The sequence below is a fragment of the Aptenodytes patagonicus genome, chromosome 2 (genome assembly GCF_965638725.1).
Source record: "Aptenodytes patagonicus chromosome 2, bAptPat1.pri.cur, whole genome shotgun sequence".
Classification (NCBI taxonomy): Eukaryota; Metazoa; Chordata; class Aves; order Sphenisciformes; family Spheniscidae; genus Aptenodytes; species Aptenodytes patagonicus.
This window is the reverse complement of record NC_134950.1, coordinates 3,918,037-3,940,262: the sequence shown is the minus strand read 5'-3', so window position 1 is coordinate 3,940,262 and position 22,226 is coordinate 3,918,037. Positions and strand designations below refer to the sequence as shown.

The 22,226-nt window shown below is 38.3% G+C and overlaps 1 protein-coding gene across 12 annotated transcripts in view; it reads right to left on the bottom strand.

The window, feature by feature from the left end:
- PTK2 (protein tyrosine kinase 2) overlaps window positions 1–22,226 on the bottom strand; it is a 226,338-nt gene that overhangs the window by 59,351 nt on the left and 144,761 nt on the right. For 6 of the 12 annotated variants that reach the window (XM_076329035.1, XM_076329036.1, XM_076329028.1 and 3 more), the window contains 5 exons: window positions 17,001–17,031; window positions 14,444–14,496; window positions 5,352–5,435; window positions 4,111–4,128; window positions 139–195 (listed from right to left, as the gene is read on the bottom strand). In XM_076329035.1, the coding sequence (XP_076185150.1) occupies window positions 139–195; window positions 4,111–4,128; window positions 5,352–5,435; window positions 14,444–14,496; window positions 17,001–17,031 (243 nt within the window). The remainder of the gene's footprint in view (window positions 1–138; window positions 196–4,110; window positions 4,129–5,351; window positions 5,436–14,443; window positions 14,497–17,000; window positions 17,032–22,226) is intronic. The other 6 variants (XM_076329037.1, XM_076329030.1, XM_076329033.1 and 3 more) reach the window with 2 other exon arrangements.

The window sequence follows — 22,226 nt, the reverse complement described above, 5'->3', positions numbered from 1 at the left end:
TGAATCTATGAGTTCTCAAAACAACATAAAGAATATTTTATTTGCAAACATATTCCTTAGGGCTGAAATATAAGATTCAGTCCCTGCTAAACCAAAGCTTTCAGATAGAAAAGTTCCCAAGTTAACTACCATACTTACTTGATGGCATTGTGTAAGTATCTTCTTCATCTATAATCTCTGCATAGTCATCTGTCTCTGTAAAGGGAGGAATTGAAGAGTTTCGGGAAAAGCAGATGAAAACAATTCTCCAGAACAGTATCTCCAATTTATCAAGGCTGATATGTCACAACCCCCAACTTCAACATTGCTGGGACGCATTTACAATAGCATGAATAAAACTTGCTCATGCATAATTTATGGTATGATAATGACCTCAGTGCCAATTATACTACGTCACATAGATGCATTGAACAACGAATAAAAGGAAGATTCATTTGTATTCAAAAAAGTTCACGTTCTGTAATTGAAACCCATCTAAACTGTTGACTTAAAAAGAAAATCTTTTTAACAGCAAATTCCACTGCAGTAAAGAGAAAAAATTATTAATGGATTAGCTTACTTTACCTTCAATAAAGTGTGAATAATAGTTTGCTAGTTTTTTATGTCAAACAGGCAGAACAGACAGTAAAGATGTTCCAGGGCAGCATCTACCTACTGTTAGTATGGCAAGGTGAGTTATTTTCCATAGTCTTCTAGAGCATAACAATCTTTTAAGTCACACTCTCGCCTTACACCCATTTCTCTTGCATTAGTCTCAATTTTCCTCTCATGGACAACGTTTGCAAACAACCAGTTCTCAAAATTTTCTGAAAAATGATAGTGTACTTCTTCCTCTGTTTAGAACTTACGACTTTTACATCATTTGTTCTCAAAATGCTTTAAATGGTGTCAAGTCATATCAGAAGGTCCTTCTCTTGCTCTAAAGAACTTCCAGTGTGCGTAGGTCATTTCCTAAAGGTCAGATAAATTCCTCCAGGGGTTACAAAACCAGTCCACAACAGTGAGATAATTTTTCACTGCAAGGCTGTTAAATTCTACTCACCAACTTTAAATGCATAGATAGGTTCTCAAAATTGAATGATTTCAAATCCAGTATGCAGTTTTCATGGTTGGTTTCAGGTGATCATATACTGGACCACCTCAGAAAGGCATGATTTACTCCCCCTTTTTCCCCATCTGCCCTGGAGCATACGCATATCCCTACAACTCCCTGGCACCATTTCTAGAGGTATGGTTTCTGAACGGTGAATGGGACAAAGCCACAGTGAGACTGGAAAGAAGGATGGGATGATTCCTTTTGGCAGCAGCCCTCAGTTCAACCAGCTTAAGCCAACTCTGAAACCAGAGCAAGGCTCATAAATGTTATACACATACATAAACAAGAGGCTTAATTTTCATACAAACTGATTATTCAACAATTAGGAAACTAAAGGTTGCCTATAACCTTTGAAGTTCAACACACTTCAGTGAGTAAATGTAGTTTTATGATCCTAACTTCGTACTACTTAAATAAAATTCAAGCTATTTTTCTTTTAAACTCCTGTAGGAACATACCATGTCTTGTAAAAACAGAATCAGGGAATTGTATGCCATTTAAATTTTTGCTAGGCAATTGCTATTTAGGACACAGCAAAACAGAGTCACCTAATGAAAATTCAATTAATTATAAAGACAGTGCACAATTCTAAACAGGCAGCATACTCCAGAGGCACTAATCTCTTTCTTGGTATGTTTTTTCCTCCCTACATTATAAACTAATTTTTTTTGTAGAAAATAAGCCCCCGTTTGATCTAAAAAATAAGCATCCATTTGAAAGAAATCATTAGTGCAACACCAATGTGATGGGGATAAATCACTCTGCTTCCTTATAGTATTGCGGTAAGATGTTTTTAACTTTTGTTAAGTGTGATATAGATCAACTATTGTTACAAGCTAATATTTGAGGATACCAGAAAGTTCTTAATCTATGTAAAAAAAAATGGACTGAATGAAAGATATTATAAACATAGTTGAGAACAACTTAAAAAGTTTGAAAACTAGAACTGGTGCCACACTGGTCTTTAAAAAAACAAAACATTTGTCACACTTAATTATGGAACAGTGCTTACAAAATGTGATAAATGGCTTGGCTTGTTCATCTCTCTATCTTAAATTAATGAAGTTAATTCACAATAAAAGCATTATCAGAACACCACAGAGCACTTTACATGGTTTTGATACATTGCCTAAAACCATCCTGAAACTAAAGGGTCTTTAGTAGCCAATCCAAATAAATTAAATGTATGCAATTAACTAAACAAATATTTGTGTTACACATTTAACACTCTGGAGAGGAATATATAACAAGAATTCAGAAAATAATTCCTATACATGTCTGGCACTGTTTCTGGGAATTAGAAGAAAATTCAATCAAGGCATTAACAGTAATGTGCTCAAAGTTTCTGCAACAAAGATAACTGACCTCTCTCACATGCAGCCTTTACCCCACAATTAGAGTCCTATAGTATGAGACTATTACCAAGTTCTAAAACCATAGTTTTAGAACTATGACTATGCCTGCTAAGAGATATTCCAGAACCCATGCGGAGTCTAAAGCAAAACTCAGCTGGGCAAGGCTCTCCAGGTTGCTTTACGAAGAAGGATGTGCTATAGCAGTCTCAAGAGCTAAACACTCACAACAAAGCAGTGATTCCAGGAGATGTTCTATCTTCGAGGCCCTTGATAAGTCTAAAAATGCTAAGATTTAAAAATAGGGCTCATTACTGCTGCTCTCTCGCACATTTTAAAACCAGCACTGAACCTTTTCACCTGTTGGTCAACCCCAGATTCTTCTAGATGGAAAAACGAATAGGTCATTTTTGGATGAAGATACAGTGTTGGTGGTACAGGTGGATGAGCCTATTTGAGCTTTACTAAATCTGAATGCATTTATTAAACAGCAGGAAAAAACATCCTAGGATATTAAATCCATAATAGCTAATCCATTATCTTAATCACCTGTTTGAAATTTCCCTTTTCATTATTTTTTCCCATTTATCAGAGCCCATAATTTATAAAAGAAGATAAGCACCAATAAAAAGCTATATAGGGTTAGTATCTGAAATACAATTTCTGAATTTATGATGGAAAAAATGTCCTTTGAGTTTTTAATGTTTAAGAAAGAAAATTGGTGTAGTATTATCTTTGATTTATATCTGAAGGAGAGAAAGGAGATGAGAAGTTATACACCCCCTTTACATTTTACTGAGAGGAAGGCCAGAAGACGTTATCTCTATTTCTTCTTATCGCCTTCCTTTACATACTGCTTTTTAATGCCCTTTTAGTACCTCCCACTTATAAGAATAAAGATACATACACTATCAGTAGTAACAGTTTGACTTTTTCTCAACATCAGATGGAATCCTTTAGAAAAATAGCTAAAAATCTCTTTAAAAAAACAAAAACAAAACCCAACTTGTTTTCAGAGGATAGCAAATCAATATTTTCTAGAAAAAAAGACTTATAAAGTCTGGAGAAGTTTAATATTTTATAATAAGTTTCAAAGTTTTGAAGAAAAACATTAAAATCTGTCTTTAAAATTAGCAGTTTGAGTAGCTGAAACCTGATTAATATTTCATGTATTCAATCTACATTAATCTATCTTGTACAGCTTCTTTTTATGCAAGGAGCAGTAGCGGACCACAAAGCACTCTGATGCAACCATGCCTTTAAAGCATCACTTAGTAGACTCATTTCTCACGTGTTACATCCATTGATCTCGCCCACTGACCAAAAAAATTCTGTTATACAACCATTTCAATCAAACTGAATGGACACTCTTGCAAACCTATAAACCTTCTTTGCATCATGCCAGAACTCCCATTGCAAACGCATGCAATACCACATCCCTGGGTGTTTGAAATCGTTTTTCCTTTTTCAATTCCAGTTTAGCAGAAAGTGTTAGTTGCACAGCCTGTAAAGTACAATATTTATTGGCTAATGTCCAAAGCAGACTGCTTTTTAATACTTAAATCTGTATAAAATTTATTACTGAAATGTGTATTAAGTGGTATATGGATATAAGAGTTGCATATTGCACGTTAGTAACACACAGACTAGAAAACGTATTACCGTCCCCACTAATTTCATCTGCAGATCCAGGTGGCATGCAAGGAAAGAGAAAAACAGAGGGGGAGAGAGAAGGGACAGAGAAGGGGGAGGGGAAAATATACTATTAAATTCATGAGTAATCCAAAAGTATTCAGACTGCAGTTATATTATATACCTGACTCAAGAGAAACCAGAAAAGTAGCAGAATTTAAGACTTCTCGCCTAACACCCAAGGGACAAAGGTATGTTCTAAGAAGCTTGTATGATGAAACAGAGTTAATGACTTTCAAACACAAATTTACACAAAAATTAAATTTTGGAGTGGAACTATTTTAATGCATTGTTAAGAAATGCCAATTTCTGGTTTAAGTCAATACTTCACTACAAAACAGATCTCCTACAGCCAGATGAGTCAGTTCCATTTGACTTTTCACACACACTTACGACTTTGGATAACTAGAGCTGGTGTTCACTCTTTCAAAGGAAATGCACTCCTGTGCTATCACTAAGACATAAGAAATAGAACCCATCTAACTATTAATTATACAGAGCATATTGCAGTTATACAGAGCTGAAATTTAAACGAGTGGCAGAGGGAGCAACTCTACTGGGAAGCTGTTCATGAGCACCACATTCCGCATTTATGGTAGCGGCCCTATTCCACACCGATACCCACAGCACAAGCTGATGCACTTTAGACATTATTTATAAATAAAAGGAAAATGAGCATTAATGGTGTAAAAGTAATGCACCTATTACTCCAATTCTTCTTACCCCTAACAAAGCCAAACTGGTCCAGACCAAATGCTGAACCAGTATGCAGCCAAAAGCATCACTGTATTCAATATTTAATTCAAAATGATCTTAGCATCTTAGCTGATGCTTATTATTGCTATTCTATTTCATTCATAGGCATGCTGTATCAGGGGTCCAAGAATGAAGTAAAAATATATTAACCAAATACCCCATGGGTATACAGGGGCTGCATAGCTATACAAATGAAATTATTAATTTGTTTGTCATTGTAGAATATGATGCTTAAAACTAAATCCCCCATAAAAACGGGGACCAGCAAGTTTGTGACACTGCATGAAAATCCAATTCAATAGGAGGAAAGTTGTAGCAGAAATTTAATGAAATTATTCTTGGAACTCTGTTTACCTGAGGCTAAAGTAGTAAAAAAAAGTATATTGCGTTATACTGCGTTAGTATATTCAGCTTTTGGGTTAATAAGGCAGCCTATACAAAGAGCAGTGCAGTACCCTTAGGCGGCGGCTCATGGGAACAGAAGACGAAAGGGAGAAAGCGTCTAGCTTTCTTTACTTTATGCTGACAGTGATTGACTCCTTTACAAAGAGGCAAGAAAAGGAAAGAGAAAAACAGAAACAAATTATTTGGAAATAAAAGAAAAAGAGACTGGAGAGAACATCTACAATGAATGAACATAAAAGTAAAGGTTTACATTACAATTCTGTATACGCAAATGGATATACAAATGTTGTCGAAACTCTAAAGCATTTGCTTCTACAGCAAAGTTATTTCAATTTTTAAAAGTGAGACTAGAATCTATTAAAAAGTCAGCTTTTGCCAACTATATATACCATCCATTGACAACACAAAAAACATTGTCTATCCCAGAAGCATAACCCACTTTTACAAGCTCCCCATCTAAATTCTACCAGACTGTGCTATAGCTAAATTCTGATTTAAGTGGCAGTCACCAGACTTAAACATGGACGTATTGACTTTCTGGACCCTTAAAAGAACTTAACACAAAACAAGTATTTCACACAGCAGGGTTACATAGAACAAGGAAAAACACACTTTCTCTGTCCCACTGAAATACAACACTGACATATTTTACGATCTGAAATCTGCCACTGGAGTTTTATCCCCAGTGCAGACCTGTCTTGCCAACTGATATTCTACCTTTCCAAAGATCTCTGGGTGGACGCCCCACGGTACTGTTCCCTTTCGTAGGGGACATTTAATTAGCAAAGCGCTTAGGAGGAGAGAGACTTTTGAGTAGGAAAAAATACACAGAAGCCACAACTGATTTAATGAGGTGAGAAAGGACACAAGACGACACTAAGAACCTGAGGATAGCTGCTCCTTTCATTTCTCTTGTCATCTGTTCGCTCCTCTCTGTTTTCCTCTTTTCCCTCTCTCCTCTATCTCAGGAAATGTGAGAGGTGGTTTAAAAAGCCAACCGACTAAAAACCCGCATCTTGTTGCTGGTAGTCCTTCACAGTCAAAACTCAAGAGTGAGGTCCAGCCACCTTGAGTTATACAGGCCGGAGGTACAGGTGTTAAAAGAGAAGCCCAGTACCACAGAAGCAGCATACTGGCACAGCATACCAGTCAATGGTGGGAGGAGTGGAGGGAGGGTGGAAAAGGAGAATTACCTTTTAATAAAAATAACCTCACATTTTTCATAGATTCTGGAAACCTAAGAACCATTAAAGCAGCTATACTTACAAAAAAGCACCATCTTATACACAGTTGTGCAGTTTTTAGTGGCCAGATTTTGAGGGATAAGGTGCAGAATTTTTTTAAAGGTGTATTAAGTGTGTTCAATCACTGTCCAGTCTGGAGGGTGCATGTTGAATTTCATGCATGCAAATCTAATGGGTAACGCGCTACTATGTACAACCCATTCTTTGCTAAGATGGCAATTTTAATCCAAAGTTAAAGCAAGTGGGTGAGATTTATCATTGTATCCTAAACAACAAAAAAGTACCATTATAAAAACTGCTGGGGTGATTAAACAAACAGAAATCATTCATCAGTTGTGAAAATGTACTTATCATTGAAAATGACAGAACATTAATCAGATTCAATGCTAAAAAGTAAAAGAGGTGCAAGGAGAGGGCAAAATTATTGAATAAGTTAGTGTATCAGTATTTCTGTGTATACCACATTACCACAATCCTAGGGATTTATCTTCCTAACATCACATAGCACAATTTTCAGTGCTATCATTCTAACACAAATCTGAGGTAACAGTCATAAAAAGCTTTAGACACAGTATGAAAGAAAAGAAAAAAATACTACAGCTATTTTAAAAGACTACTGAAAAAGGTATTGGAATGAGAATAAAGGAATCCAATACTCCCTACTGAAACAGAAGAACAGGTATAGAGTCACTGGAAGCAATGCAAGCTATCTAAAAGGGAAGAGATGTTTCAACTCTTGACCTGTCTGCTCAGGCCACAAAGCTAATTTAAGCTTGAAATGCTGAAATGCTCTTCAATCTTATGTCGATACATGGGTAGCAGAAGCTGTCTGAAACCTGACTAACCTATTTCATATGAAGGGCACATTGAAATGACAAAGGTGGTTTCAGTTCATCATTGTACATGTCCTGATGCCCTGTGATACTCAGTCCAACTCGTCTTCTGCATTTCAAACTTTGCCTTTACAATTTACTGTCTAAAGTTTGTTCCAACTATTCTGCCAGACTAAATGGAAGACTGCTTTGTCTTAAAACTTACCATACCCTCAAGTCTAGCTACAAAAGGAAGTTTATTTAGGTAGAGTTGATTCTAAGTTAAAAAAAAAGAAAAAAAGAAGTTCCAACACTTTCTCAGGAGCTTAGAGAGTACCTGCTTGAAATGAGTACTACTTAGAAGGATTTCCACCATTCCACACCGGCTTCCAGCCGGGATATCACTGGCGTCTACCTAAAAGCCCGTAAAGCTCAGAAATGCTGCTGAAAACTGCACTGGACTTCTTTTTTTTATTTAGTTCCTCTTCTCAATACTAAATATTCACTAAAATTATTGTGTTAAAAAAAAGAACAAATCACTTGCTATGCAACAGACTATGTTAGAAAGGAAGCGACCAGGCTAGAGGGCAGTTACTACTGGAGCTCCTCGTTAGAACTGTATGAGTAGATAACCAGTATTGGAAGGCTGAAACTGATAATGTCCCATTCTATTTTAGTCGTACATTCCTGAACCAGTTTGAGGAAAAACCCTGAAAAAAATCTGTAGAAGGAATAAACCTATTTGTTTTCAAGCTTTTGAAACAAAACGAGCACTATGCAGTTGTCACATCAAGTGTGTTTATACATAAACAACAAAAACCCAAACCTAATACTGCACGGAACATTTCTTTAGTCATACTACAGTGTTATTACTAGCAAAGCAAAAGCATCTGCTCAAATCACACGAATGGATCACAAAAGGAGGAGCGTAGGAGGGTAAGAACTCTTGAACCAACAACACACACTGATGAAATCAATGCAGTAACTTCCTAGGCACTGATACGGAAGAAATCTGTTTGGACTGTCACCACAGTTCATTCTGGTCGTCTTATCCATGAAAACAAGCATTTTAGTCAGTCTAAAATACAAAAAGATAACACCACCAGTCTATTCAACTGTGATGGGAATTTGAAATATTGTTATTTATTAGCATTACAGGTATTTTTAACTATATTATCTTACTAATCAGCGGAATAGCTGGGTGAGCTAAGAAGCAAGTAACTCCCTTTGTGAACGTGGAGACTAATTACTTGCTCAAGGTTTGTAAAACTAATCTGCAGTAAATCTTAGGCTTGAATGTCTCCCAGTCCTGTGACGATATGGCAGAGCTACAGTTGTACAGAGCCTTTATATTCCTCCAATTACTTAATAATTTGAATGTGTAACTATGTAATTTATGCTAAGACTGTTAGTCTTTCTTTTCAGAAGAAGTGAGCTGTAGACTACGACATAACTGAGCTAGCAGACACCGTCATAAGCACTCAAGATACAATTTTTCATCTTAAAAATTTACTTACGCTTTTCAGCATTGTCTTTTTGGAGTGACTTGATAAAATGAACATGAAAAAACCCCAACTTTACAACCTCAAGCAAAGAACACCTTTTTCCCCTACCAACTAATTCAAATGGAACTAGGAAATGCAAGTCCTACACAAGAAACTCTTTCAGAGTTGAGCACAGGGCAGACCTTCATTTTGAGCACAGGAATCAAGAAACAGAGCATGCACTGTGCTTTGCAAGCACAAGGGATTCAACAAAATTGTATTTGTCCTTCCATCCTTCCTCACAGCTTTGCTTGTGATTAGCCTGCATCATTCACCCGTACATTCAGGTCCCTTCATATGTCAACATCTCCTTCATTAAGAACATTTTAAAGTGTTGTAATACTGAAATCAGGTGAATATATTTATTATTTTTTTCTCTCCTGTTTGTTGTGTTTTGACATTTGGCTCCTGTTATATTTCAGTTTGTTCTAGGTAACCTACTGGAAGTCTCTCTCACAGATGAACTATACCATATAATTTTTTTCTGCATGCTAAAATCTCACATCAATCATGCTTATCTCCTTCAAAAGAGAAATTTTTTCATTCACATTGAGATTTCAGCTAAATGGTATGACTAAATTGGCAACTAATTCAAACAGGATCTGCTCATAATAGCACCTTAGAGAAGAACTCTCGTGCCACTTCACTGCCATAACCAGGAGTTAACCACAGTATGTGATTTAACTGAAATGATATTATACTGTAAATCTGTGATTCTAAGGCAGAACCTGGAAACTTGCTGAGAAGCCCCTCTTTCAGGATGCTAAAAATCCTTCAGTTCTGTAAGGAAGCTCTCTCCAAGAGATTGGATTTCTCCTTCACAGGCCATGTTACTTGATATATCTAAACCACAGGATGCAGTTATCATTTCTTACAGAGTCACTACAAGCAAACAAATTTGCTTTTTTTCCTCTACAGAGAGGCAATGGCACACCAGCATTATTAGAAACTTATGCCATCATATTACCATGCACTTACAGCTACACCCCTTTTGACTTTAAAATGCTACTTGAGTTAGTAACAACAGCCACGCCAGCTAGGGAACAAGATGACATACAAATTTCTCTTTAAGATACCTATTTCCCTATTAAAGGCATGTGTCCTGGAGTCTGTTACTTAGATGGCTTAAATAGCCTGCCTTAACATCTGAAACAGCGATCATATGTTTAAACACCTTTCAATTTCCTTCACCAAATAAGCACATACTAAAGCTGCAAAACCAGCACCCACTGTGAACCAAGACCAACCCTGTGGCAGGCCCTAAAAACCCCCTTCAGGCACGTGCCTTGTGCTGGCTCCTGCAGAACGACTCATCTTCTTCCTTACTGTCATCCTTCCAGTTACAGCTCCCTCCCCACAAACACATTATTTTATTCAGCAGTACCTGACTATCCAAATGCCAAGAGTGACTGCTTAGAATCATTTAGGTTGGAAAAGACCCTTAAGATCGAGTCTAACCGTAAGCCTAACACTGCCAAGAACCTAACACTGCCAAGACTTGTTCAATACTCACTGAAACAAGTGGGCCTGAAATGTCATATACTGTAGCACTGCATGTAAAGTAACGTTTGAACTACCATTAAAAAAATTTATGTCCACAGAATTCTCTAGCGCAAAGGAGGCACAACGATTAGCCAAAGGATGGAAAAGCGTATTTATTCTTCCTAGTCATATTTATATAAGCGAGGATGGGGCAGGAGAAACCAAAGAACTCTGTGTCAGAAAGAATTTATGTAAAAAGGGAGCAAGTAAACTAAGGCGTTATTGATTTAATTTTATGAAGAACTTTTTATAATATATAATTGAGTAGGTAAATTATTATTTTTGGAAATATGTGTATCAGGAAATACGTGCATCACCTTACTAAGGCTAATGTTTGCTATATCAAAACAAACTGCTGGCCAAAATAAGTTCCTGTAGGCTAGAGTAGAGCATTTTAATAAGGTGATTCCAAGCAAAACAGGAGGAAATCTAGTCAATGAAATTACAGTAAACTGGTATGCTGCTTCTTACAAATTTGATATACTATTTGCACACAGCAAATGGTTTAGCCTTACTGTTTCCTGAGTGTACACTCTTGGCTAAGTACAAAGAATTCTTTTTTTGTGCAAGGCCAGAAGTAGAAGGAGGAGGTAAAAGATGGAACTACCTATCTATTAGCTAAAACACTCATTGCTTCTGGTGAATCACAGTAACTTAAACCAAAACATCAGATGTATACCAAAGAAATCTGAAATCCAACTCATTTAATTTGGTTTCTTATTTGTATTTATTTATAATCCTATGCAAGCGTAAAATTTGAGGGATGAAATTATTACTACGCTTTAAAAAATGGGGGGAATCTGGCAGGCATTTTACTTGTGCACACAGTGAAAGACAGTGCCCACTGCAAGGAACATATAATTTGAAGCAGCAAGGCAGACAAATAATACCAGAAGAAACAGAAACAGAAGCATGCAGTTAAGAGGTGTGTGGTGAAACCTGGTTCAGTGACACACAGCCGTAAGAGAACACTTCTTGGCTCCCAGGTCCAGCAATCTGATGCTTTGGATTCCTGAAAGCAACTTCACCCTTCACTAGTTTGAAAAGGCCTTTATTTAGAGCAAAAAAAAAAAAAAAAAAAAAAAGTATTTAAAAACCTTCTACCTTTGTATGCTTTGGAATATCGAAACACTTGGAAAGAACAAGTTTTCATTTCACTAGACCAGAAATATTTCAAGGTTTGTTAATAAATACTTCAAAAAGAAAGACAAGGCGTCTTTCATTAACAGGCTCATTTTTAAACCTACAAAACTGCAGACAAATACCTGAACTTTTAGACCACCAAATCGTGTTCCACACTGTTTTTTGGCTATTGCTGATTTCCCCAAAGTGCGGTGGGGAACTCAGTGTGCAACTTTCCTTTAGAACTAAGGGTATTAATACTATAAATATGTCTTACTGCTTAATTTTCCTGCCGAACATGTCTCAGATTTTTGCTATTCAGCTTTAGCATTGGAAGAGGTTTAAACAAAGGGTAGCAATCTCACTGAAAACAAACAGCAGAGTTAATTTATGATTCAAACCATCAAAGGCATGACGGACGTTACAGCTGTCAGTAAGTTATAAAAGCTTGTCTTATTTGAAGCCTTTAGCTCTAAGTCATTTAAATGTCACCAGAGAAAAGCTCTTATTCTGCAAACCAAGATAGCATCACCCACAGCTGGCTTTGCACTGGATGCTGTCAGCTGTCAGACTCTGCTGACCTGTAACTCTTGGGTTAACTGAACATTATGTACATCTGTTGTCTCCGTTGTTCCATACCAATGGATCAGTTACATGTGACAACAGGAGTGACACTTCTTCACATCTACATGAAGTATTACTTCATTTATAACAAGATGATTCCTTTGGGGACTCAAGATTCTTACAGAAAGCACCTCCCGAGGAAAAACCCTTATCACGCAACTTCATCTCAACAACCTGTCTGTTGTTTAGATTTAATATACTGACATCCATGCCACACTCGATGCATTTCAAATAATTTTGGGGCAAAAAAACCAAACCAACAACGAAAAAAAGTATGTCGGTGTTCTATGTACCCTTATTAAAAAGAACCCTTGAGAATGAATAATAAATGCGATGACTTGAATCATTCCGGTATTATGTCAGTGTTTCCAGTGGTTTGTAACATGCTATAAAAAACAAGAAACAAGCACAATGATTTCATTGTGGAAAGATAACCACAATACAAGAAAAATACCTAATTGGTTTCGATTTCGGTATTGGAAAGAAAGGGAGGGACGTTTGCTGGTTTTATTTGATTGTTTTGCTTATGGCATCAGGAGCCAGCTTTGTGCCTTACAGTTTCTTTGATGTTCAGTTGGAACAACCAGCTCATCTCCAGCGCTGCTACTTCTTGTTTCTTCTGCGGTGCTACAGCAAAGCTCTCATTTGCCCATCATTCACCTTTATGCGATGCCCTAAACTCCAGAGTTATGTGGTATTACAACTAAATTCACCATTAATATCAAAACACTACTTTAAAATAGTAGAGAAGAAGCAAGTTTGTGCTCTGAGACACAACACTACTTCAGATAAAATGCATCAAGCAAAGGGTACCTAAATTTGCAAAGTCAAAGTGACAGCAATAAAGGATCACGAAGTAAGCATTTATCACCGCTTTTAATAGTAAAAAGTATATCGGTACTCTCAGAAAAACTGAAAGGGTGAAAATTTGAGGTGGCAGGGGAGTGTGACTGTTTTGTCCTGAAGATCAGCTTTTTTTGCATGAGTGGAGTGATTAAAAAGCACAGCACTAATCACTTAAGAAATTTCAACTTTTTCTAACAGCTAAAATGAGCCACACAAGTAAGAATCAAGAGAGAACAAGTTGACCATGCTTCATGCTTATCCACCTTATCTACCAAGCTTGATAGGTACTGAAGGAAGAAGAGCTGCTATTTGACTCTGAGAGGTAACAGTAACTGATGAAGTTCCATTACACCTCTGCAGCTTGATACATGTTTTAATTCCAGATCTTCTCATCTATTTTCTTACACAAGGTCTGTTTACTTGGGCTTCCTAATGCCAAGGGGTGAATCTCAAATATCTTTAAAAAAAGGTTAAGGGTGTGGAAAGAAATCTGAAAAGTAGGAAATTTAATTAAACACCTACGTATCTTTCCTCCTTCTCATATGAAATATGTCGGGTTTTTGAATATGTGCCACTAAGCGCTCACATAAATGTTAAAGTGGGGCTGTAGCCTCCCTATAAGTCAGGGGTGGACACTCCACTGGGTCACAGTATTAGTTCCTGAAGTTCGTGGCCAAATACTAGAAATCTATAGGAACATATCATAATATTAGTACACTTTGGCATTGAAAATCTCTTTAATAAATATTATGTATAAGGATTTAGAAATGTATATTCTACTAAGACACTGAATCAATCCCTCAAAAGGATTTAAGATTCTGAAAAAGAAAAATGTTCTCTCTCAAGTATAAAAACTTAAAAAAACCCACAGTAACTAACAGAAATCTTAGAAGCCTATAAGCTATAGAAACAACATGTATTACCTCACATGCTCATCCTTCAATTAACTTGTGATTTTCAATAGCAAAAAATTAAGTGCTTTCATCTAAACAGCAGCTACAAAAAATAGCTATTAAGTTTCTTCTTTCTGAAAAGTGATGATTAATATTTAATTGCCTAACTTTTCAAAGCTGCTCCTTCATAATTAACACATACTCAGGTAATTTAAGTTCTAGCCCACGACATTCTACTTCATTACAAATCTAAGTGAAAATATTGACAAGCAGCCTTTCTTTGAAGTATTCTGGCCCTACATTACTGCACAGATATGGCTGTTCTTGCAAGCGACACTACATAGGATAGCTGCAAAAAGTTTCTCTTTAGAAACTGCACTACAAAGGCAGCACAGCTACGGTCTTGGGAAAGTCAATAGCCATGTAGCAAGAAGTGAGCTAACTGAGTGAAAAATCTGCCTAAACATCTTAGCTTTATAAATAAACTCGCTTTTTTTTTTTTTAATGAGCCTTACCTGACACAGAGACCGTGTGTGACCTTACTCCTTGCTTCTCATTGTTGGCGAGCCTGTAAAACAGAGGTTGGAATCGCTGAATGCTGTACATTCTTCACGGTCACATACACTGGGAATTCATCCTAACAGGGCACCTACTGTAATTAGCAGGGCCAATCCATTTCCCACAGTGACAGATTTTGAAGGGGAGAGAAGTCAGAAAGGAATCTACCATTTCAAACCCCATCTGGGGGAGTAAGAGCGGAGAGAATGTGTTACCATTAATTAGCATACTGATTCACGACAACAGAGCAAATTTCAAGGAAATAACGAAACCTAAGTTTTACAAACTTTTAAGATCAAGCCGTGCACATCTAAACTTTGTCAATGTACATAATTTGATGGCGCTTCTACTTTCTGTGTTATTTACTGGAAATAAAGTATGAAATGAGTTTTTGTCTGTAAGATGACTCACCCTGTACAACAATTTTAAATTGATTTACATGTCAAGTAAATTAAGAAAAACAATTAAATTTAAATGTAGTTAGCTATAAATGTTCATTAGTAACAGAAATTCCAATGAATTCTTCTAAATTTTTTTTCATGTACATACATGAACACAATTTTAATGGTAAGACAGCAAGAGTACTGCACTTCATGGTTTCACAAATCTAGAATTTCATCTGGCAAGGGCAAATCTTTCCAGATGCAAGATGGTGTCAGCTAATAGTTTTATATATTTGACAAAAGCCCGTTCCTCTGCTGTCAGGCTAAGAGCATATGTGGTGCCCTTGTTTAAACAGACTCAAGCGTACAAATTCAGTTTTGGTAAACTGTCCCAAAAATGGGAAGAAGCTTTTCCTTCAAACCTTATTTTATTCCAGAAATCCCTACAAATAAAAAAAAGGTTAAAATTTATGTAATTCAAAAGTTATTTTGTGTTTCTCAGTTGTATCTATTTAAGTAAAACCAAATTTTCCTCTTCCATATGAGCGCACACTAAGTTTACCAATTTTACTGCTTCCAGCCTTGACTTTCATTTCCTTTTCCTCCCTGCATTTTAACTCCTCTCTTTCTGCACCATGAGAAAGCTACCTGGCTAGTGAGGACTGCAGCAGGACCTGTGAAGGAAGAGCAACCACTAGTATCTAAGTGGCTAGTTTCTTGCAGATTCAGGAACAAATTGTGTTCCATGCTCCACCCAAAAGTTAAAAAAGTAATAATAATAATTCTGGACTCCTTCCAGGAATCAAGGAAGAAATGGAATGAGGTGGCTGGGTCAAAGTAGGCACAGTCCCTGTGTCCCAAAGCAAAAAGGAAGAGGTAAGTCACTATAAACTGCTAAATTTCATTTCGTCTTTCAACAATTATCTCCTGCTACTGGAAACTGGTGATACTGCCTGATAAGGTTCAAGGAGAACAATTGGATGAGACGTGGCTTTAAACCGGGTCTGAATGTGGCTATTGAGAAAGCAGCCAGATTACAAACAAGCAAAAAAAAAGAGAAAGCAGCCAGATTACAAACAAGCAAAAAAAACCTGTGGCTTGGTTAAAGGACTGAACTTTAGGAGACCACAATAAGAAACTGCACATGGAAAGGGGAGAGAACCATCACAACTTGCCAGATAGGATGGAGACCTAGCCACTGACGCCAGGAATGTAGAGAATCAGCAGGAAGAATTAATAGGCTTGCCTTCCACTGCGTTATGGACTACCAACTCCAACAACATAAGAAGTATTCTTAGTTCAAACTGAGCTAAATTAGAAATCTTTTCTTAATTACCTTAAAGCTTGGGAAGGAAAAAAATGCAAAGAGGTATCCTAGCATACTTTATGTAAAAATTATTAGATGCAGATAGCATGTCTCAGCATACCTTGGACATAATATCATCATAAAACTAGCCAGAGAAAAAAATGCAACTCTATTTGCCTGACATAGATTAGCATTTTCTACAAATCCTTAATTACTACAGGAGAATTTTTCTACATTACTATATTTAAAAAAATAATTAAAAAGTACTTGCTATGTAAATTATATTCTTTATTACACTGAACCTAGAGATCCCAACTTAGACTTGCCCCATTACAAAAATTTTATTAACAAAAGGTGATATGACAGATTTATGATAGGAGAAAAAAAATATTTTCTGTATTTCACATAAGCAGAAAAGGGAATAAATAGGAAAAACAAGAGCATAGACTGACTCACAGATTGAAACCACAAGTCAAAAACTGTTTAGCATCACTCCTATAATTAAATTTACTCATGGACTCAAAATAAATAGCCTGAATCCCAGTCAAGCCTTTTCCAAAACATCCTCCTTTTGTTACTGTCAAATATGATCGATGCATTATGCACTTTTTTTCTCAGATTTTATTTCTGGTATCTTTATAGTTTAACGCTGCTGTCAGTCATTTATGCCCCATGGTCCCAAACATCCGCCTGCTATTTGTCCTAGAATCCAAAAGCAACAATAAAAATTAAGCACGTATAGAAAGTCCGAAAGCACCACGTAAGCAAAACTATTTTTCAAAATATTTTTTTTTAATATGTAAGAAAAGAAAGCATAAAACTTACTTTGGTATTGATGGTAAAGCTCTTTCTCCTTCTGTGTAAACAAGAAGAAAACAGGATTAAAATTTTTTCAAGTTTCCAAATAACCTCTCTCAATGTGCAATACATACGTATCTGAAACAATAATCATCACAATCCCTCGGGGAAACTTACGCTGATTCAAAAGACTGTTCTATACATATATTAAAGAGCAGCATATCAACACAAGTCCTTCTAACCAGTGATATAGACCTTCTAGCAAACTCTTATCTGCTGGAACAACATATACAGAATATAAAAGTTCTTTTTTATTCTTAAGAAATAACTCCGGTAAATCACCTGCAGAAAGTATGACAGTATCTCATCTCTCTAGTAAGAAAGGCTTTTATCTCCAAGATGTGCTAAGTGCTAACATATAAATAAAACAATTGAAGCCAACTTGGATTTCCAAGCAAGACAACTGAAATAAATCATCAAAGCACGTTACATATCGCACTGATCTCACATTTGGTTGAGATTATACAGTAGTAATACTTAGTAGCCAGACATGAAGCTAGCTTTTTGTAAACTATTTTCAAATCCTTGACAGTCTTTCTTTGATAATGGTATTGTGTAATAAAAGCTCGGATGTACATAATCAAGGGGTTTTTTCCCTATTGGATTTGATAAGACAGTTGGTATCCATGTGGGGAAGGATGATGGGGAAGTTACTAATCCTTTAGTAAAACACCAATGATTTACAGTAGGTCAAAGTATGAAGGGAAGGAGAGAAAGTGGGCAATTAAACTGGGTATCACTCTCTAAATCACTGTAGTACTGATAAAGGGACCTGAAAGAAAATGGAAGAGCCACACTTTTAGAAAATGGCAATACATACTGATTACACAAAAATCATAGAAATTCTAGTTTGTTCTCATCCTATGTTAAATTATCTTAAATTTCCAGGCCTTACAAAAGAAAACTACAGTTTTGCCTTTGTGTATTACGGGACTGAGTAGAGAAATGCCCAATACCCAGACGCCATGCTCAACAGGGCAAATTACAGTATTTTCTTACAATTTTTTTTGCTGTCTAAAGGTAGAACAACATAGTTTAGCTCACCAACCTAGGTCTGTTTCTAAGTTTATTTGAAACAATATTTAAGTCATAAATGATGCTAACAGCATGGCCTGTTAAGTTCACAGAGATCCATTTCTGTTTCCTACAATTTTGCTGTACTTTCACCAATCAGGTCTACTTTTTCCATGCTAAATTTCTGCCACGGGCTGGCTGGCTGGCTTTTAGGGGACTGATCAGACCTTTTAACGTTAAGAGAAACAAAAGACCCCTTTAGAAATTGCCCAAGCCTCTACAGTTTTGAGCAGGGATGCACTGCAATTTGCTATGAGATGGGTGTTGTATCAGGATGCTTCCTTTCACCATCTCAATGAAAGCCTGCCTCATTTTAGTCAAGCTATCAGGTTTTTTTGGGGGGGAAAAACCCACTGCAGTACAGGCATGCTCAGCAGAGCTCTTACACAGACTCAAAGCTAAATTCCTCCAGTGAGGAGACTCCAGCACTGGACTTGGGCTGCAAATGCTCTAAATCAAGCCCAGGGATACAAAGTCAGATCTTTCCCAGTGGGTTTGGACACAGGAATAAAAAGAGACAGGCTCAAGTGTACTTAAAGGTGCTGAAGAGCAAGCGGGCCCACCACCTTAAGTGCAGAAAGGGTAAGAGAGCTGCACCTCAGGGTCTGATGAGGGGTGTTGAAAAGGAAGACGTAGGAAAGAAGGGAAACAAAGAGCTGTGGTTTGGGAGATGACCTAGAGCAGCTCGGCAAAGTGACTAGAGCAACCACCTGAGACTGGAGGGTGGAGGAAGGACAGCAAGATTATACAAGAAGCATGAGGTGGGAGATAAAGGTATTGTGATGTTACGGTAAATGATACCTTTTGGGAAAGGAAAGGAAAGGCAAAGATCCTGAAAGGTAGTGTGGAGTGACAAGTATCAGCTCAGATGCTTGAAGGTGACAGCCTGGCAATAAAAAGGCTGGGGGGGAGGTACCCAAAAAAGAGATACTGCAATGGGCACTAGAGGATTCACACTGGATGGAACTGGGCAAAAGACATCAAGCTTAGAGAAACAGACAGAAGAGTCCTGCCCGCTACTGTGTGGGCCTCCCTAGGGTTGTGAAGGAGACTCAAGAACCTGACATTATACCTGATATCTACACCAGTTGTCATCATTATTTGTGAAAGCATCCCATGTTCTAGTTTATATCAAGTTATGACGCTACTGTTAAGTTATTCCAACACCACTCCTACATTTGGCAACGGATTTAACGGTTTAGATGTTGCTGATGAATCACGTGTGTTACTGGTAAAACATACTTGTAGTCTGTTGGTTTTAAACACTTAGGAAATGATACAAACATACAAACCTCTGTGTTAAAAGAACTTTTTTAAAATACAAAGTTAACTTCATTATTCGATACCTTTAAATCAAGATAACTGGTACACAATTAATGAGCAGCTATTCAAAATAATTTTCCTTCCTGTTTAATATGTAGCTCCATCACATATTAACTGCACACTATTCAAACTGTATTCTAAAGATAGAACTTTTCATTTCCTCTAGGGTTTTCTTTTTTTGTGTGGAGCACATCAGTATCATATTTGGGGACTTCAGAAACATCAGTGAATGATTTCATAACACTTGCAGGGCCACAATCCTTCATATGTTCAGAGTACTGACCTCAGCTGCAGATCAGATTGTTTCTCTTTCCTGCAAATGCAGACCCCAACCTCTTAAGAAAGTGAGAAACACCACAGGAGGCAACTGCTAGCGTAAGCTGAAGTCAATTGCTACCTATCAAAAAGGATCTAAGAGAGATAAAGACAGAATCTAACTTTCCAATGCAGTATTAAATTTCCTTGACCATGAGATTCTCATTCTGTTCCTGCAAGTCCCTACTTCACTTAACTGAACAGCTCTCCGTCGGTGCGAAATATAAAGCAAGGATCCTAATAAAACACCTCTTTCACAACAAAATCCTGATTCCACCTCAATAGTAAACCCATTCTACACATTTTGTGAGATAAAGACAATGCCAATAGAAGTGGTATTACGTAGTCAGTGAAGGAGTAGTAGTATGATATAGTTAACAAGTAAAGTGTGACAAGGTGCAAGGAATTGCAGATGGCTGGAAAACGGTGAAAGGAAATGATGGGGATGGACAGAGAAAAGCAGAGACTCTAACCCAAGTTAAATGAATGTTTGTTTCCAGATTGGTTGGAAAAACAGACAGCATGCACCCTGTTATTTCTGATCATCCTCCTTTTTACTGTCTTTTGCCAAATTCCATGAGGCATGACTGATTTTGTTCTCATTAGCAGCAGAGCAACGCACTGTCATGCACCGAACAGAACTGGGCCCTTGTCCTCTGGGTTAATGGGGGTGGGAGAGGTGGACAATGCACGCTCAGCCCTGGGGAGAAGGAAGGAGCACATGGCACCGCTCTTAAGCCACAATCTGACGTATGCATTGACCGGCTACATGGACAACAGCCCCCTTTCGGCTGCTCGAGATATGCGTCAAGTGGAGGGCCAGATATGGACAGGGGAAACTGGAAAAGTAAGCATATGAAAAAAAAAAGCAGACAGAAGTAAAAACCTACTATCAAGTAGTATTAGAGACGCCTCCCCTTTCACTAGAGAAAATTCAAGAAAAATCCATCTGCATGGAGCTTCTGTTGAAATGGCGTATCAAAGCTGATCTTATAGACGCCTACATGCCCTCTGGATACAAACTGCTCACTTCAGGCAGTGTTTCCCAAGTTGGTGCTCATCCATTTACAGATTATATCCCAAATAAAATATGAAACATTCATTAGTACCCTCGTAGGTCTGAAGTCAAAATTCATTACTAACACCATCCCAGTAAAAGCATATGTTGTTTTTCACAAGTTGAAACCCACAACATTTTGCCCAAGTCTATAGTCAGTTAAAAAAATGGGATATGCATGATTGTATTGGGGTGTCTGTGACCACGTGTTGCCAGTGGGGGCTGCAGGGTGGCCTCTGTGAGGAGAGGCCAGGGCTGCCCCATGCTGGACACAGCCGGTCCCAGCCGGCTCCAAGGGCCCCACCGCAGGACATGGCTGAGCCCCTCAGCCAAGTTGGGGGCGCCTCGGGGAAAAGAGGTGCCAGAAAGGGCAAAAGGTGGCACAGGCAGAGGAGGAGGAAGCCAAGGAGGGAGCAGCAGCAGAGGGACCCCGAGGCCGGAGGAGGAGGAGGAGGGCGGGAGGTGCTGCAGGCCCGGAGCAGGGATCCCCTGCAGCCCTGGAGAGACCCCGCTGGAGCAGAGACCCACCCTGCAGCCCGGGGAGGGCCCCAGGCCGCAGCAGGGGGATATTTCCTGCAGGAGCCGCGGCCGTGGAGAGCCCAGGCGGGAGCAGGTTGTCCCTGAAGGGCTGCAGCCCAGGGAAGGGCCCGCGCTGGAGCAGGGAGAGGTGTGAGTAGGGAGGAGCCGCCGAGAGGGGCTGTGAGGGACTGACCACAACCCCCATCCCCACCCCCTGCGCCCCTCGTGGGGAGAGGAGTCGGGAGTGAAGGGGTGAAGGTGGGACTGGGGAAAAGTCTGGGGTGGGGGGGAAGGTGTTTTTGTTTCTCACCAACCAAGTCTACTTTAATTGGCAATAAATCAAATTCATTTTCCCCAGGTTGAGTCTCCTTTGCCTGTAACAGTAACTGGTAAGTGATCTCCCTGCCTTTACCTCAACCCGTGAGCTTTTTTATCCTATTTTCTCCCTCTGTCCTGCTGAGGAGGGGGAGTGAGCAAGCAGCTGAGGCTGGCTGCTGGCCAGGACTAACCCACCTTTTTGGTGCCCAACATGGGGCTTCAGGAGTTCAAGGCAGCAATAGTAATTGAAAGAGGTAGCAGCCAAAAGTCATAGACTGGAGAATACCAGGGAATGCAATAATTGTGGGGAGCGTGGATGCTGGTGTTGGGAATTTGTTGTCATAAAGTGGTGATGGGACAAGGAGAGGAGTTTTATTGTGTACATACTGTTGTGGGGTTGTGGGGTTTTTTTTGCTTTTGTGATGATGATACTTTAGATTTTGATGTTGGGAATTTTTGTCGATGTAAGTGAAGGTCGTAAAGAATGTGTAACGAATGTGTTTTTTAATGATAATTATAAGTGTGCGTGTGTGTCACAGAGGCACAGGGTAGAATGGTGTGGAGGCAGCTGTGAGCAGCGCAGGGCA